The sequence below is a fragment of the Leptonotus elevatus genome, chromosome 12 (assembly GCF_054856555.1).
Source record: "Leptonotus elevatus isolate MCC_2025b chromosome 12, RoL_Lele_1.0, whole genome shotgun sequence".
NCBI lineage: Eukaryota > Metazoa > Chordata > Actinopteri > Syngnathiformes > Syngnathidae > Leptonotus > Leptonotus elevatus.
The window spans coordinates 21,308,519-21,327,530 of record NC_141250.1 but is presented as its reverse complement, the minus strand read 5'-3'; the positions used below and the strand labels follow the sequence as shown (position 1 = coordinate 21,327,530).

Here is a 19,012-nt window from a genome sequence, read left to right as displayed (position 1 = left end):
CCTCCTGGTACCAGCACAGAGGTAGAGTGCGGAGTTGATTCCACACTTACACTCTTGCCCTCCCCGAGCAGGACGTTGGTGAGGAGTGCGGACGGAGAAGTAGCAGAAAAAAACAGGCCAAATACTAAAGAGTTTTTACGAGCACATGGTTAAGCTTAACCTCGTATCCTGCACTCTAGAAAAAAACAAACATTTACATATCTCAAGCGGGTGTTTGTAAATAAGCCTCCGGTGATAAATATTTACACTCAGTTGCATCACAGCCTTCCCGTACAACGGCTTGTCCTCGTCATAACCGTCCGATCCTGATTTCGGGTGCGCTCCCTGGACTGGTCGCCAGTCAATCACAGGGCACATTTAGACAAACCATAAAAGGCAATCGCGCACAAGACTCATGAGTTGTCGATCAATTGCTTTACTTGGGCACAGTACCTCTCACGCCACTGTAGAAAAAAGAGATCTAATATTATGTCGGACTGTTTTGCTATTGTTGCACAACAAATTTGTGTTTATTTAGCCAAATAAAAATGTTGCCAAAGGCGTGTCTGCGAGCGAGGGGCCAAAGAAAAATGTTAACAAACTAACTTTTGTATAACGTGGGCAGCGTGCGGAAAGTCGGTGGAGATGACAACCGAGGTAGAAAGAAATTTGTGACATCATCTCAGTGCCTTCTCATCCAGACCAAACAGGGTTTCAGTATGTGTCTGCTTTTCATTTAGTCCCCGCTCCATCTCCGCACCCCCCCCCCCTCCTCTTCCTCTTTTTTCCTTCACAGAGAAGTGGGAGGGAGGAATAGAGTGAGGCGGCAGAATTCCAAGAGTTTGGAAATTTGTCCCATCCCAGCCTTGAACTCGGCGCCACAGTTCCTCTGGGTCGAGACCGGGAGGGTGACTGCCTGCTTGCCTGTCCTAAAAAACCATCCCCCCCCCCCACCCACCCTTTCGGACCTTATCAAGAGGATAATGACCACGAGCCTGCTTTCTGTCATTTACAACTGATACCTTATATTCTTCTTCAACTTAAGAAGCAAGTAGAGTGTGGAGTGGCCGCTGCATCCGCTCAGGGTAAGCATTTCAACATTTTTTTCTGCCGCACGCTGATTTTCGACAGCAGCACCGCAAGCTCCAGTCATAACATGCACGTGTAAAATGCATGCTATAATCACAGGCTTGTCAATGTATATAGCGCACTGTCACTGTTTGGCTCCTCAGGCTATACTTTAGGGGTTGGAGGGGGGGGGGCAAAAGGTGAGCTGCACTTCAAAGTTGGGGTTGAACGCATTGCAAAAGCTGGCCTTGCTCTGGTTTGCTGCAGCAGTGAAAATGCTGCTGCACGAGTAGGTGTGTTCAAAGGTTCGACTTGTAACGTACCGTTAACAACCTCAACCCGACTGGGGTGGATTAGTGTGGCTCAAAATGACTACTTTAAAAAAAATAGAAGAAGAAATCAGATTACGTTTGTTCTGCTTTATTTTTCTATTTATCCAATGTTATATTATATTTTTTTATAATAATTAAACAGAGAGTGGTTCACATTAAGTCAGCTAGAAAACTTTTTGTAAATAATTCAGAAAATCCAAGATATAAAAGAATGATTACATTTATTCGACTGTTTAAAAAAATCTAGGCAAAAAAAATAAAAGCAATACAGATTAAACAGATTCTGGTGAATTTATTTTTTCTTATTTAAAAAACAAAATAAAAACTGAATTAGCATCTTCTTATTCTATTTTTGGATGAAGTTGTCTCACATTATAAAGTTTTGAGGGAAAAAAATCTGATTTGATTTTCTCGGATTACTTTTTTTTTACTAAGTAATGTAAGAAATTGCATTTTATTTTCTGATGATTAAACTGAGTGGCTCATATTAAACAATTTTAAAACTACAAAATCATATCATCTAAACAAACTTTTTCCTTTGGTCATAATTTGTGTTATTTAACAAATTGAAAATAGAATTGTCAGTTATTTCTTGTATTCCGCCCCCTCCCCCCATTATTAAACTTATAGAGCAGGTCATGAACATTTTGGTTTAACCCTCCTATTATCTTGTGGGTTTTAAAAAATTCGAAAATTTTCACGTATAAATATTTTGGGATAAAACTCCTTAGCACTTAAGATTTTTTTGCATTTTTTAAAAATTTGACTATATATTTTGAACAATTTTAGAATTTGCACTTTGTGATTAAACATGCAGCAGGTCACTTTGACTCGGGTTTCTAAAAAACAAAATCAATAAAAAAGCAGGATAAAACTTGTGAAATGTGAAATCCAACTGGATGGTTAAGATCAGATCGTGTCCAAAAATCACAGTTGCTAAAGTTGCTCATATTGTTCTGCCGTTTCCATTCAAGTCTCGAGATAAAGATGGATGAATGGCATGTTGGAGACCAAATCCCCACAGTTGCATAGCAGAGGAGTCTTTTTGGATGGGCGAGATGTTTCCACTGCAGCAGTAGCCCAAAACCACACCCTTCCCCTCTTCTTTCTCTCTCTCTCAACCAGTGAGCAAGAGAATGGAAAAGTGTAAAGACCGTTTTTTTCCACGCAACTAGCCAGATGAGTCGTGTTTGAGGGGAAAGATGAGGAGGAGGAGGAGGAAGTGGAGGGAGGGGGGGGGGGTGGAGGCATGGCTTGTGATGTGATAGTTGAGTCAGTGGCGCTGGGAGAACCAGGTGCGATCTGTCAATCTTCCGTTTCACTGCAACGTGCTGAACATGACCACAATTTCGCCGAGACGAACAATTGTGCGAAAGTCGTGTTTTTCTGTTCTTGCGACGAAATCGCCTTTTACGGTGGCTCGACATGCCCTTCCGAAGCGCACCCGATTTTTTGCAAGCGTGGATCCTGGTGGTGTACGTATTTAGGAGTTCCGAACAACGGGGGTGGGGGTGAACTCACTCAATAGCGCCCCCTGCAATGTTACAAACAACAAGCCACAACACCAGTTTGACTCATCAACATAAACTTGCATGGACAAAAATCGAAATGGACAAAAATTGAACAGGAAGTCGGCCATTTTGGTTGAGAGCAGAAATTTTGGGGAGAATTTGTCAAAATGAGCCTGAATTGATAGCAGGTGTGCTAGACAGATGGATGATGCTAAATTCCCCAAGAAATAAAAAAAAAAATTCTCGCTCAGAACCAACACCCGTTTCACTCGTCACTATGAAATCTGGTGGACAGGTCTCTCATAACAGAATCCACCCAAACATCATGTTCGACACTGAGCACAAAGTCGGCCATTTTTGCTTTGAGCAGAAATGTGATCGATTCCATGGCTTATGCTGTGGCCAACTCCTTACGAGGGAACATCAGGGGGGGCCACATAATAGGACCAGATACTTCCTAACCGGATGTATGACAAAAATTTTATTTTTACTATGGACAAAACACATGCACGTTTCTTAATATATTTCATTTTTCATAATACATTTTTGAACGCATGTATAAAAGATCAGCAAATTCCACCCCCCCCCCCCCCCCCCCCCAATGGCACAAAGATCCTGAACAGCAAACTGACATTAACTGCAAGAACTCCTTTTGTGCATTTGTTAACAAAAATCTGTTAACTGCACATCCCGTTATTATTATTATTATTATTATTATTATTATTATTATCCTGTACGATGTGCGATGGAGATTGTAAGATGTAGAAAGAGGGGCACTTTGCTACGTGTGCTCCGACTTTGCGTTCACATAATTTAGTGCCACCCCCTCTTGGATGCTGTTGCTGGCAGAAGAATTCTTAACAAAGGATTGGAAGAAATACACTATAAATCAGCATGTTTAATGGCTATTCCACTCTCTCATGCGCGCTCCCCTTTTTTTCATTTTCCATGATGCAGCGCAGATGTGTGGAAACTTGGAAGGTTCTAAAAGCTTCTCCATTTTTTTTTTTTTATAGCAGCAGCTATCTGTAATTGGGATGGGTGTAAATCAACAGCCAGTGTTTCAAACGTTACTCGTCGGTTCGGGCAAACACAACCATGGACATTATGTCACGTTTTAAACATCTCTGTCAGCGATGCTTTGTCGTCGTCGTCGTCGTTGCAAAATGTGACAACCTGACCGGTAGGCCCGCGATGGGCACCGTCATCCAGCCAGCCAGCGCACATCTGCTCCGTGTCAGACGGGCTAACACGAAGCAGCTGTGTCGAAAACTCCCCCCCTGAGCTTGTAACTTTATCGCCGAGCCTCCTCTCTCCTGCGCAAGTCACATCCTCCAGCTGGGAAGCTGGACTTCGACCTGGAACGCATTGACGATGGTCTTGCGTTTTGCCACTAGGTGGCAGCGTGGAGTTATAGTTGCAGTTGCTATCATCGATGTGGCATGTAGGGGACGTTTTACTGTTAAGTTTTCCACAATGTCGAAAGTAGGCAGTGGTCTGCGCTCACGTGTACATTTGCACATGTTTTATTGATACAATTATTTAACACCAACTCCTGAGTCTGGGTGGCCTCGTGTTTAACACATTTGGTCTCCAGAATTAAACGTGTTGGGGTTTGGAGTTTGCGTGTTCTCCCATGCTCGCATGATTGGAACAACTTTAGAATATAATTGATTGACATTTATAATTGAATTATTGTATATTATATAATAATTATATAATATATGTATTTTTACATTGTAATTTTTTTAAATATATAATTAATTTTAATATATAATTTCTTTTCATTTGTATTTATTATTATATTTATTTTCATTTAAAAAAAAATTACAAAGTGAATTTGTTGTTTGCGTTTATCTGAGTTTTTTTTTACCTCTATAATACATGGGAGAAAAAAGTTCTTTAAACACTTATTTCTTTGTTGTGAAATGTTGGAAAGCCAATTTTCACAACAGCAAAACCCAAAATATTTGATTCAATTGCCCAACTCGTTTTTTCTTACTATCCAGGGGGGATTCACACTTAAAATGTCTGCTCCTTGTTCAATAATACTTTTTTGTGATATCCTCTTACAAATGTCCACCAGAATTCGTGTCGCTCGGTAAAACGTACGCGGGAGTGAGCTCTGCCTTATCTGTGTAGACAAAGTGTCAGGAAGGAAAAGCTTTTATTTTTAATGAATGGAATAAATCGCTGGGTGTGTCAAATGCTTCTAAGGAAGCCTCAGCAACTCTCAGAAAGTATTTCTTCCTTTTTAGGTCAGGAATAGTTGTTTATGATTATATTTGCTGCAAATGAATCACCTTTTGGGGGGTGCTAGGATCCATGATAGGAATGGAACAGGAAGTCGGCCATTTTGGTATGGTGAACAACCATTTTGACAAATTCCAGGCTCTGTCCAAATGAACCCCATTTGGAAGGCCAATGCTAAATTTCAGGTGGGGGGTGGGGGGTGGGGGGTGGGGGGGCTAATGGTGTCAGAGTTTGATGGTCATTAAAAAAACAAAAAAGGATTTGGCATGAAATAAGGGAGTGCAAGGGTATTTTTTACCACTTGGAAAGTTAGAAAACGTCAGCAGGTTCATAGATTGGTATGAAATTTGGTATATGGGGCTATCGCAAACAGGGCAAATCACATTTTTAGCGCTGTATTTTGATGAATTTAGCCAAATCAGACCCTTGGGCCACGACAACTTGCCAAACATTTTATGTCTCCGTCATGTAATGCGAGCAGAGCATGTTTCCAAAGTTTGATGGTCATTTTAAAGATTTGTTATGAAACAAATGAGTCTGTTCATTTTAATTTGTCCCCAACACCATCGTAGCCAATCCACATCAAATGTAATCAACACATTTATCATAACAATAAAGTCTCAAGGACTCAAATGCCTGAAACCGAACAGCAAGTCAGCCATTTTGGTTTGAAGCCCAATCATTTTGGGCAAATTCCCAGTGCTTGCTTCCAGGGCCCGTTCATCACCATTGGCAGCTTTAATAACATTTTGTTTCTATTAAGTGTGACGTTTGTGTGTGCTCCGTTCAGTTTGTGTGTGTGTGTGTGTGTGTGCGTGTGCGGTCCAATGCAGTCCTACCTTAACACTCACTTTGTAATGGTTGCAGCCTGGACAATCTTGCCCTGCGAGTGCTTATTGACCTGCTTAAACATAAGAAATATGTCCTTGTCAGCGTGTTATATAACCAGTAGATTACTTATGCCATTTTCACGCACGCACGCACGCACGCACGCACACACAGAGTGGTATTTTTGCAAACATGTACTTTTCCGGGACAGCACAATAGAAGAGTGGTCAGCACTGTTACCTCACGGCGAGAGAGTGTTCTGGTATGTGTGGAGTTTGCATGTTCTCCCCTTTTGCCAGCACGGGTCTCTATATTTACAAAAAAAAAAAAAAAAAAGGGAAAAAAATGCACGCAAGGTTAACTGAAAATTGTCCATTGGCGTCTGCCTTTGCATCAGCCGTCCACAAACTCGTAACTCGTTTCGAAGTATCATGTCATTCCACAAATGGTTCTAATTTGAAGAAAAAAGATCTTACTTCCGGGTGTTATGGCGCCACCTGCTGATTTCAGTTGTACTTGACAGTCAGCAAATGTGGACTAAAACCATTTGTTTGGACAGATGTGGGAACAATATAAAAGTTACAGCGAACCCACAACTGCGGACAAGCACGGTAGAAAATGGACAATCAAAAATAGATAAATTCTGACTATTTATTATAAAAACATTTGGATTATTTTTTATATTTAACCAGGAAAATCCCATTGAGAACCGGGCGCACTACAACCCAACCCAACAGTACATACAGTTAAAACAGTCAACTAAAAACAGCAACGAGTTAATGACTTCATTTCCAGGTCCTTTAAAATGGCAAATTACTAATTACATCAATGGTGACTGTAGTTTGGATTTACAGCAGGTCACATGCTTGAAATTGAACAGGAAGTCAACCATTTTGGTTTCAAGTAGTCTTTTGGGAGAATTCAAGGATTTGCACTTTGACAAACTCCGACAAAGAAATGTGCCCAATCCGAAGTGTTTAATGCGGGTGAAGCCTGGGACCGATGATCATTCTAAAGATCTGCCGTTACAAAAAAAGCGTACGCTGGCGTCTTCACCGCCACGTGTATCTTCATCTTTCATCTTTATCTTCTTGTATTGACTTTCAGATGTGGGCTTTATCTGTGTCGACTAACGCGATCTTGTCTTTTTCCCCTCTATTTTTCCGCTGAAGATGACGAGGCATCGGTTGTTACCGCTCTGCGCCCTAGTGGGGGTCCTGCTCGCAGGATTTCTTCCCAAACTTGATGCGCAGGAGGGTAAGTTGAAGTGCAATAAGAACAGTTGACTTTTGCAGGTGATTTTCAACAGTCATGAAGTCCCTGAGAAAGCGCTTACTCACCCCCCCCCCCCCCCCAATCTATATAACGTCCACTGCTCACCATGTTTGCGTTAGTTAGCAGCTTATGTTATAAATATTGTAATGGTTGGCTTTTTCCACTTATAAGTCGTGATTGCTTTTTTTTTTTTGTGGCCGCAAAATTGTAACGCGTTATGGGAGTAATAAAATTACAAAATATATTAAGTAATATATAAGCATAATATATAACTGTAACATTACTTTTGTTACGTGTTACCCCAACACTGATTACTGTATTTTATTCGGCAATAGCTAAGAATGTTAAAGGGACACAGTACATTTTGTAGAATACATTTTACTCTAAAAAAAAAAAAAAGCCTGGTCCCACTCTAAACAGAGTAAAATTAACACTTGGAAGAGAATAATATATTTTGTGTACAAGATAATGTTTTTGGTCTCTTTTTGGCTATTAGCAAACAGTAGGAGTGGCATAGCTCAGGTGGTAGAGTGGCCGTTTCCAAAACTGAAGGTCGTGGGTTCTTTCCTCAAGCCTTGTGTAACTTTTTTTTTAAGATAAAAATAAAATGTACTGAAAAAAATCTTTATAAAATTTACTTTCCGAGTGAAATAAAACTTTACTAGGTTTTTGTCATGGAATAGGCCAATCCTCTCGTACACAGTAAAAATACTTCAAAGTAAAATTTACTCTGAATATTTCACACTCTTCCAAGTGTAAATTTTACTCTGTTTAGAGTGGAACCAAATCGATTATTTTCAGAGTAAAATGTGCTCTACAAAATTTACTGTGGATTCATTTAGTCATTTTCAGCTGTAAAAAGTTAACATTTTGTCCAGAATAAATTTGCTAACTTCATTCATTTTTTTTAATGTAATATTAATAGCTTTAAACACTCATTTTTACACTTGCTGGCGATTGAAGATGACATCAGCTGTGCTGAGGAAGTAGGTAACGACCAATCATGGCTCACCCGTTTACTGGGTTTGCTTAGCAAACCGAGCCATGATTGGTCGTTACCTACTTCCTCAGCACAGGTGATGTCATCTTCCGTCGACAGCAAGTGGAAACATTTGTTTTTAAAGGTATTCATTGTAAATGAAAAGTTATCAAATTCATCTGGACAAAATATGACCTTTTTATGACTGAAAATGGCTCAAGTATCCCTTTAAGCACATCAAATCGTTGAATTGGTCTTTTATATTTGATCCAAATCCAATTTTCCTCTTTTTGAAGATTGTGCCCACGGTTTGGCAGCTGATGTATACTTTCTAGTGGATCCGTCGTGGAGTGTGGGCAAGGAGAACTTTGAGCATGTCAGACATTTTCTGTACAGTACAATACAAGCGTTGGACCGTGTCGGAGGGGGGGGGGGGATTCAAATTCGCTTTGGTGCCGTACAACACCAAGCCGCAAACCGAGTTCCGCCTCAAGAGCTACCCGACAACGCAGGGAGTCCTGGCGCACGTCGAGGCTATGTCCTATCACGGCGGGGGCACGCGGACCGGCCTGGGCCTGGACTTCCTGATCCGCACCCATCATCTGAACGCCGCTTCGGGCAGCCGGGCTAGCGAAGGAGCGGCGCAGGCGGCGGTGGTGGTGGTGGTGCTAACGGCCGGGCCGCTCGCAGGACCACGTGGCCCGGCCGGCGCAAGCGCTGCGAATGGCCGGCGTGGAGGTCTTTGCAGTCGGCGCCGTTCAGGACGCCGTGGACTGGGAGCTCGGGGGGATTGCTAGCCAACCTCGTCAAACTCGCGTGTTCAGCGTAGACTCGTTTCTGGCCTTGCGGGATCTGAGCCAAGATTTAGTGGTGGGGTTTTGCGACGCGATGGCACAGTCGGGGGTGGGGGGGGGGGTGCGCCGATGCCCAACGAAGCCCCCGGGGCTAGAGGAGGGACAGGTAACGAAATGGGACGGTCGCCCGCTACCATACTAATGTGTTCCACATGTGCCGGATGGACTCCGCTGCACATGTGGCTGACTTTTGATCATTAACACAATCAGATACGCTTAACCTACAGTAACCTTCTATTAGCCACCAAATTAACATCACTTGTTATGTTCACATTTAGAAAATCACCTTTGATGCATGTGTTTGAGAACCCCAGCATCTCCACGCAACACATTGTGTTGCAATTGAAAGCACTGAATTGTTCATATTTTGGATCGTCAGGTTTGAAATATGTTACTTATTTACATCAACTGCAAATTGTAATTTGCAATTCCACAACAAATCTTCCTGCCGCCTTCAATATTGTTTTGCCATAGCAATGAACCCCCCCCCCCCCCCCCCCCGGTTTATGTGGCAGTTAAAGTACTTTTGTTATCGACTGCCAAAATAGCCATAGTCATTAAATAGGATTCAAGACATCGGATAGGGTCAAAATGGCCCCAAAGATAACACTAGGGAACACAATTATTGATAATTGATGTCTGACAGGTTTTGGGTGCGAAATCCAAAACTGATCGAAGTTTTTTTTTTGTCACGTCCAATTTAGTAGCGACAGGATCTATCTGTTTTCTAGATGGAATAGTTACAACCTTTGGAAAAACAAACACCCCAGCATAATCCGTATGTACGTACGTACGTACGGTATGTTGGTTACAAGGTTAAGAGAAAAGTCAGCGCTAATCCTCTTAATTGCTACTAAGCTAGCATTCTGCTTGCAAATATTGATAGTGTTGCTCAGTACGCGATCTCAATTGTTACTGCACAAGCAAGTTAAGTTGCGACGCAGCTATCGACGAGTCCAATCATATGATCCGCTCTTCTTACTACAGTCTTACTACAGCTAATCAGTGGAATGTTGCTTATCTGGAGGGTGAGCTGTGGAGAAAAAAAAACTTGATGTGCTAGAAAAATGTAAAATAATTCAAAATCATTTTGGAATCAGCATGCCATTTTAATATACAAAAAAAACTAATTCAACAGATTTTGTTCCCCCAGATTTTGTTCCCCCAGATTTTGTTCCCCAGTGCAATAAGAGCGCACATAATGTCTATAAATACCAAAACAACACATCCAATCCAATACACTTGATTTCTTTAGCACATTTTATAAACAAGTGCTGCACATTAACGATCCGCACACTATCATACACATAAAAATCTAGTGGCCAAAAACCCTAACTATAAAAAATAAAAACAGTCAATAAAACAGTAAAATAAAAAGAACACATTAAAAATAATAAAATAAAATAGAACATAAAAAGAGCCAAAGGACCCCACAATCCACGCTGAACTGAAAGCCAAGGAACACATCTCGCATCACAATCTCTACAACCAATCAGTGACCTTTTAACAATTGCTAACCACTCACCACCACTTGCTTACGTGCCTTGTAAATGTTTGCCTAAATGTGTGTTTTGTTTTTTGTTTAAAAAAAAAAAAAAGTGTAATGTTGTGTATCTGAGACGGTGATGAATCCGCCTGGTCTCCATCCTCACCCTGCTGAACAAGTACTGAAAACAAATCAATTGGGCCCTCAGCTTGACGCATTTTTCAAGTTATTACATAATACAGATATGTGGAAGCAAATTCAGTAAGTACACACAAAAGGATGCAGCAAAATAAATACAAATTGATGATAAAAGTTGACAAGTGTTTTTTTTTGTTTTGTTTTTTTTTTAGATAGTTATTAAATATTAAAGACGTGGAACCAAATTGCCTCAGTACAAAGTTCGGCACACAAAAAGGATGAGCCAGCGGGTCATTACTGGTCACCTTATCTAAGGTCCGTAACACGAGTCTGCATGGATGGCTGACACCATGAAGTTTGTCCAAGAAGCACATTTTGAACGTCATCAACAGCGTAGACATTGTCGCACTCACGTATGTTCGTTTTTTTTTTTTTTTTTTTTTGTCATTATTCCCAGGTAGAAAGGTTTATTTTCCCCGCCCTAATGATTTTCACATCATGATTGTATACACTCTCCTCCAAAAGTATTGGAACAGTGAAGCCAAATTCTTTTGAGTCGGTTTGGGTTTGACATCAAAAGATGAACATAAAACCAGAGCAACATTACATTTACAGTCCAAATGGAACCTTGGTTTTCATGCCATTCGTTTTTTTTTTTTTTCATACATTTGCTCGGTTTTCCTGCAACGCGACCATTCATTTCCTGGAATTTAATGTGCGTTCATATGAAGCATCTTGGAAGAGAAGTTGATTCGAAAGAGTTATTTGGTAGCTTCCTTTAAGCGCCTATAAAAAAAGGACGAGTCGTGCAAAGTGATCAACCATGCGAGGCAGACGTTCCATCATTGCGAAAGCAAGCATCTCATTCAAATTGACACTTTGTAAGCAATCAAACAATCCGAATCACTTGGGCAAGTCTCCTTGGTTCAGCCGACATGCAGCATGATGTTTTTTTGTAACGATGTGTTGTTCACACTGAATGTGACTTGACACCCAAGATTCTTTCCCCACTTTTTTCACCGTTAACACTTTCACAAGTTCCATTTTGTTCTGTTTCTCTCTCTCTCTCTCTCTCCCTCTCTCTCTCTCCCCCCCTTAAAGCGCAAGATTCCGCAGACCTTGTACTCTTAATTGATGGATCGCAGAACGTTGGAGCAGCAAACTTTCCATACGTGCGTGATTTGGCATTGAGAATCGTTGAGCGCCTCGATGTGGGCAGGGAGACCGTTCGGGTGGCCTTAGCCCAGTACCACACCAACCCAGAGATTAAGTTCTATCTCAGTAGTTATGAGAGCAAAGCATCCGTCCTGGAGGCTGTGAAGGAACTTACGTACTCAGGGAGTCCCCAATCTAACCTGGGCCTGGCCTTGGAGGAAGTAGCCCAGAGCCTTTTGAGCCAATCGGCAGGGGGCAGGGCAGAGGAGGGCGTACCCCAGATGGTGATTGTTATCAGCGCGGGGCCTTCCACTGATGATACCGGTGCTGGTGACCGGGCCCTTAAGAGGGCCGGAGTTATCACGTTCGGCGTGGTCATCGGTAGCACCGCCACGGCGGATTTGGAAGCGGTCGCTACCGATAGGTCGTTTGTCCTGTCGGCCCCTGATTTCAGAACAGTGGCGAGCGTGGGTGACCAGCTGTCCCCGTTGGTTCAGGGCGTGGCCCAGCGCACCATTATAGTACAGAATGAGTTCACAGAAGGTAGGTCATTTTTCTGTAATTGTGGTTCTGAGGGGGCGTCCAATGGTCCTTTAACACGTGTGCTAGAAATAATCATGTGCTTTACTGTTTTTTTCCCAGGTTTTTCTTGTCAAACTGAACTTTTCCAAATTCATGGATAACAATAATAAGGAGATTTTTGCATTATAAATATAATTTGGGTTGAAGACGTTCTACGCACGTTTGTTATCTAGCATTACTTTAATGTTCCATCATAATTATTATTATTGTTAGTATGTGTATAAAAAGTAGCACTGTCAAGCGTTAAGTAATTGATTAATCACAAAAAATGATGGCATTAATCATGTATTAACGCAGATTAATCGCACTTTTTGCATGGTTACGTTAAAAGTTAGCACAGGTTGTGCTTAGCAATAAACATAACTACATGCATTAAAGTAAAGCATTTAATAAATGTTTGAGTATGACATTCAGAATAGTTGTCCATGTCAAACTATTGGGGTCATTTTTTTGCCATTTTAAATTATGCAAGTAATTAATTGATTAGAAAAAGAGGAAAAGGAGTGTGTGCAGTGGGTCAAAAAATGTTGAAGACACCCTCATCACATTAAATGTCGAAAGAATTGACACATAACAGGTGCTTATCAAATTTGGCGGACACAAATTTTTGCCTTTTTAACTAAGCGATTAATCGCGATGAATCGAAATTCTGATAAAAATTCTAAGATGTGATTAATCTGATTACAAAATAAAATCGTTTGACAGCTCTAATAAAAAGCTAACTTAAGTATGAGGTGTCTCATTCCCTTTCAAAATGAAACATTTCCAAATAAAACCTCGCGAGCTGGCTGAAATCAAAAGTGTCTGCATTAAAGTGCTCCATGGTGCCAGATAGTCTGTTCTCGTTTCTATGACTGACTTAGCGCTCTTAAATTTGATTCTCGAAAGGTGAATTTTGAAATGTGAAATTCTTCATTTTTCTTGTAAACAATAAAACAAGAGCTTGAACTCGAAAGAATCAGTATTAAAGCACTTCACGGTGCCAAACACTGTTTTCTAGTTTTTAGGACTGGTGACCAAATATATTTGTTCCATTGAAGCAAGCATCCAGTGTGGTAAAGTGCTTTTAATGCAGACTCTTCTCAAGTACTTTAATGTGGATTATTTAAAAAAACAAAACAAATAATTTGATCAACACCATTGTTGTTAAATTAGGGCAGCTGTGACATAAACATATTGCTGGGTGGTCAGTAAAATTGTATTTTAAATGCTAAAATATCAATTTTTGAAATTGCTCATTCCTGTTCAAAATGGGTAAACATCAAGAGCTCATTGAAATTGAAAGAGTCTGCATTAAACATTCCATAATGCTGGATGATCTCTTCCCAATTTTATCACAGGGTCTAATAAATGTTTTAAGCACTGCATCATAAAGTGCTTTAATGCAGACTCTCATTGTTGGTAGGGCAGCTGTGGCATATACCACACAGTGTGTGGTGGCCTCAATTATATTACCGCCAGAATAAAAGAACATTTATTAGGCATCTGAAATTTGGGTATATACATTTAAAATGTCTCGTTACTGTTCAAAATGGTAAAATGTCGCGAACCGGCCGAAACAGAAAGAGTCAACATTACAGCACTTTGCGATGTCAGATTGTCTCACCACATTTTTAAGATAGTTGGTCAGGTCTAATATATTTGTTATGCACTGTATCATTAAAAAGTGCATCCAGCATCATGAAGTACTTTATTTCAGACTCTTTAAAAAACTGTGATTTTATTCCTCGCTGTTCATTAAGCTTTGCTTATTTTCTTAAACCTTACATTAGTTGGTGGCCAACATGATATATTTAATGCTAAAATAAAATTATTGTTATTATTCCTAAAATTTGATTTTTTTTCTTCAAAAGATATTTGGGGAAATCATCTACATTAAAGCACTTTATGATGGTGGATGCTGTCTTCTTATTTTATGGAAGGTGGTCTAATACATTTGTTAAGATAAAGAGAGAATTCAGCTTCGCAAAGTGCTTTACTGCGAATGCTTTCCCCCAAATTTTTTGGGGATAATTAGTATTACCATTGCTCATTTCCATACATTGGGTGGTGTCTAAGTTTCCATGCAGTCAATATCCGGGTGAAGGTCAAAATTCCGGTTTCGGAAAGATTTGAAATAACTCGTTGACATGCGTGAGTAGATAGAGTTACTTCCGTTGACACGGTAATGTTATCGATCGCCCTCTAAACGGCGATGCACGGACACCATGATGCAAAAAGATGTCGGGTCCGCTTCATATTTTCAACTGTCGATGAAAGACCAAAATTTGCAAGGTTTGTTTTTCTCTGTATTTCGGGTGGGTAGACATGCTACCCATCCGAAACAGAGACGCCGCACATACAAGTATTTCCTGTACTCAAAAGAGCAAGATTTCTTGCGGTCAGAGAACGCACAGAAAACAAGTCAAGTCATTCTTATTTATATACCGCTTTCAAACAGCCTTAGCTAACCAATGATCTTTTCAAACGAGGTATCCCGATCACGTTTATATGACCAACTGTTCTGGTTAGAAAAGGGGTAACGCAGGGGTCTTATTTAGGTTTATAGAAACCCGAATAAGAGGATATATTCTGTTTTTTGTGTTTACGTGGCTTACCAGGATTACTGACTGCATGTAAACGTAGTGTTTTTAAAGGGAAAATAGCAATTTGGCTAGCATAAGTAGGTGACGTTATCAATAGCTCTGGTTAATTTTGAGCTTCCTTTTAATCTATGTTCTCTCCTCTTCAGTCTTGGCCGTTGGACAGAGAGACATCATTTTCCTCCTTGACAGCACAATGGGCGCCACCGTGATCAACTCCGTGCGTGAGTTTATCCGGAGGTTCGTTGACACCATGCCCATCGGCCCGGATGGCGTGCAAGTGGGTTTGGCCCAGTTCAGCAATAGCCCCCGGCTGGAGATAGATCTCAACTCCTACGGAACCAGGGACGACCTAATGGCCGCTTTGGGTCGGATCAAACCCAGACAAGGCCAGGCGGTCAACATCGGAGCAGCCTTGGAGTTTGTGAGGACCGAAATGCTGCTGCCCGCCAAGGGCAGTCGTCTTAATCGAGGCGTCCCGCAACTTTTGCTGCTAATGACAACTAAAAAGTCCAGTGACGATGTGACCGGACCGGCAAGGGCTCTGCAGCAAATGGGTGTACTAACCTTAGCCGCCGGTTCCAAGGCGGCCGATGAGCAAGAACTGAAGGAGGTTGCCTTAACCGAGGATCTTGTATTCATGATGAGGGACTTCCGCGTGCTCCTTCGCAGCCCCAAGTTGATCATTGACGCGCTTTCCACTCTCGCTGGCGTCGTGGTGACTGAAGTGCCCACTGAGCCTGGTAAGGCTTTGTTCTGCAAAAACATCCATACATGTTATCCTTCTGTCTATTTTCCATAGCACTTGTCTTTGTTGGAGTCGTGGGTGAGCTGGAGACGATTGCAACAGACTTTGGGCGAGTGGCGGAGTAAACTCATGACTGGTCACAAGTTAAATTCAGGGCACTTATAGACAAGCAGCCATTGACACTTACAGTGACGCCTACGAACAATTGACAGTCTTCATTTAACCTAAGTTGATTGTAGTGGAAAAAAGCAGGTTACACTCTGGACTGGTCGTCAGCCAATCACAGGGCACATATAGACATACAACATTCACATTTTCATTCACACCTATTGACAATTTAGACTCTTCAATGTACATAACATGCACGCATTTGGAATGTGGGAGCAAGCCGGAGTAACTGGAGAAAACACACACAAGCACGGAGAGATGCAAATTCCACACAGGATGGTCCGAGTCGAGATTCAAACCCAGAAACTCAGAACTGTGATGAGGACATGCTAACAAATCAGGCACCATCTGCCCCCACACATTTTAACTTTTTAACCGTCAAAGTGACCCATTTTAAATGATGCAGGCTCAGAGAATTTTTTTTTAATATGCACGCTAACCATTTTTTGTTATTTTTGCTTTTTCTCAGTGGTGGAGATAACAACGGTGCAGACCCAAAGAGTGGTCAGAGACATTGTCTTCCTTGTTGATGGCTCCAACTACATCGGCAGCAATAACTTTCCATATGTGCGTGACTTCATGATTAACGTGGTCAATCAACTGGAAGTGAACCCCGACAGAGTCCAAATTGGCCTCATGCAGTTTGCCGAGCAGCCCAAAATTGAATTTTATCTCAACACCGCACGCGACAGGCAAGATGTCGTGGACCGGATCTCACAACTCAGACTGACAGGCGGCTCCGTTTTGAATACGGGTGCCGCCATGGACTACGCCCTCCGCAACATGTTCAGTGTGTCGGCGGGCTCGCGCAAGAGGCAAGGAGTCCAGCAGGTGTTGGTTCTCATCACAGGTGGTCCGGCCCAGGATGAGATGAAGAGTGTTGCTGATAGGCTGGCTCTTGGAGGTGTTTTGACCTTTGTGGTCAGTTCCGGGCAAGCAGACCAGGCCGTGTTGCAAACAGCCGCCTTTGTTCCAGACTTGGCTTACCATGAGCCAAGTTTCTCATATTTGCCAGCTATGGCTGAACAAATCATGCCAAAGTTAATAACGGTGGTTGGTGATACAGACTTGTCAACAGTCACTGAAGCACCTGGTGAGTTGTCCGTGTATGACACATTTAAACTTGTTAAAACACACACTTAAGAATCACACTGAAAACGTATTTGAACACACAAAGAAAATATTACAAGCATAACATACATAGTAAATACATAATAGTACTGTACATAACTAGTAATATTGTCATAAATATCATTTAAGCCTTCAAATACTCAAATACAGTGTAATCACACACAAACGCTTTTAAAAAACACTTTAGATACAATGAGCATGAATTTGAACAACTGTGAGCACAAATTATAGAGTTATTATATATATTGAATGTAAAAAGAATTGCAGATTGCAGCAGTACAATTAGAAAATCTGCAGAAGAGATGAATGATGAATGCATTCGGTGAACAACGGGGAGCGGTAAATTCCTTTGTGAAAGTCAATTAAATGTTATCTTTCTGGCTTGTTTTTCCACAGCAGCGACCGGATCTGAAAGGGATGTCGCCTTCCTTATCGATGGCACAGACTCCGTTCGGTCAGACTTTGCTTACGTTCGGGATTTTATCCTCAAAGTCATTGAACCGCTTGACATCGGGGGTGACAAAGTGAGAGTTGCAGTGGTTCAGCACAGCGAGAAGCCGACACCCAATTTCTACCTGAACACCTATCAGACCAAAGACGAGGTTGTGAGTGCTGTCAGGCAAATGACACTGGCCGGAGGACGCAGTCTCAACACGGGCTCAGCTCTGAAGTTCATGCAGGACACCATCTTGTCCGAGAGATACGGCAGCCGCAAGGCGAGGAGTGTTCCGCAGTTTTTGATCGTTCTGACCGGAAGCCGATCCAGGGACAATGTGAAGGAGCCTGCCGGTGTGCTGAAGACTGAGGGGGTTGTGCCATTTGGTGTTGGTGTCAAGGATGCGGACCAAAAGCAGATCGAGGAGATTTCGCACAACCCTGCCTTTGCCTTCAAAGTGAAGGAATTTAGCGAACTCGACACCGTGCCTCAACAACTCAATAGCTTTGTGAGACTTCCAGCAGCTGAACTCGACATCGTCCTGCGGGAAGGTAAGTAAACTAGCTTTTATTTTTGCTGTTTGCTCAAGGGCTTTCTAAAAATCAGCATGCAATGTTTTCCATTTATAGTACAAGGTCATGCTGTAAAAAGGGATATTGTGTTCCTACTGGATGGCTCTGAAAACACCAGAAACGGGTTTTCGGACATAAAACTCTTCCTGAAGAGTATAGTGGAGAGTCTCTATGTCAATGAAAACCAAGACAGGGTGTCTGTGGTTCAGTTTGCCGATAAGCCCAAGGTCAATTTTCATCTGAACTCCCACAATACCAAGAGTGATGTTATGAATGCCATTGACAATTTAAGGCATGGCGGTGGTGGGAGACGCCTTAATGTCGGGGCAGCACTGCAGTATGCGAGACACAGCGTCTTTACTTCCTCCTCTGGCAGTAGGAGGCTGGAAGGTGTGCCACAGATTTTGATTCTTCTAGTTTCCAACCCATCCACCGATGACTTGAGCGGCCCAGCTCTCGCTCTTAAGGACCACGAAATTGTGTCTGTGGGGGTTGGAGTGGGCGATGCTGATTTTTCAGACTTGGAAATGGTTGCCTTTGAACCTGGTTTCATATACAAGGTCAGCCGTGTTTCCGAGTTGCCCTCAATCCAATCTAAACTCGTTGCTGCGCTGAACTCAAATAAAGATGCCACAGAATCCACAACTTCTGATTTGATAGGTAAGAATCCTGTCCTCACAATTGCTTTCATGAAGTCGAATGATTCTCATGATACATATTTTGCATTGAAATTGATGATATTTATTTGATTTGACATACTCGAGACTCTGTCTCTTAGCCTTCCAACCATAGTGTTTTTCCACATCATGGTTCTTTTTATACTTTGACATAATAGGGTTCTTACATTTTCTGCACAGTCATAGCCTATGAATAGTCTTTCTATGTATTTGCACGCTTGATGCAGGCCGCACTAAGAGGGACATAGTGTTCCTTCT

At 41.7% G+C, this 19,012-nt stretch overlaps 2 protein-coding genes across 5 annotated transcripts in view; one reads left to right on the top strand and one right to left on the bottom strand.

The window, feature by feature from the left end:
- The window catches only part of mlphb (melanophilin b), a 110,968-nt gene that overhangs the window by 41,384 nt on the left and 50,572 nt on the right, over positions 1–19,012 (bottom strand). For all 4 annotated transcript variants that reach the window (XM_086090458.1, XM_086090455.1, XM_086090457.1 and 1 more), the window contains 3 exons: positions 15,590–15,778; positions 6,212–6,279; positions 5,983–6,047 (listed from right to left, as the gene is read on the bottom strand). The gene's annotated coding sequence lies outside the window, so the exon portion shown is untranslated. The remainder of the gene's footprint in view (positions 1–5,982; positions 6,048–6,211; positions 6,280–15,589; positions 15,779–19,012) is intronic.
- On the top strand, positions 932–18,989 carry LOC147165015 (collagen alpha-3(VI) chain-like). Its single transcript, XM_086090463.1, has 7 exons — positions 932–1,064; positions 7,144–7,228; positions 11,805–12,401; positions 15,172–15,765; positions 16,408–17,031; positions 17,466–18,056; positions 18,135–18,989. Exons 2-7 carry the CDS (start codon positions 7,144–7,146, stop codon positions 18,824–18,826), a joined length of 3,183 nt encoding a protein of 1,060 aa, XP_085946589.1. The 5' UTR covers positions 932–1,064; the 3' UTR covers positions 18,827–18,989.

Bases quoted from the DNA above. Each gene is read 5' to 3' on its own strand.
- LOC147165015 (XM_086090463.1), top strand. From the start codon at position 7,144: ATGACGAGGCATCGGTTGTTACCGCTCTGCGCCCTAGTGGGGGTCCTG. The intron at 12,402-15,171 runs GTAGGTCATTTT...TCTCCTCTTCAG, and splicing joins ACAGAATGAGTTCACAGAAG to TCTTGGCCGTTGGACAGAGA. The intron at 18,057-18,134 runs GTAAGTAAACTA...TTCCATTTATAG, and splicing joins CGACATCGTCCTGCGGGAAG to TACAAGGTCATGCTGTAAAA.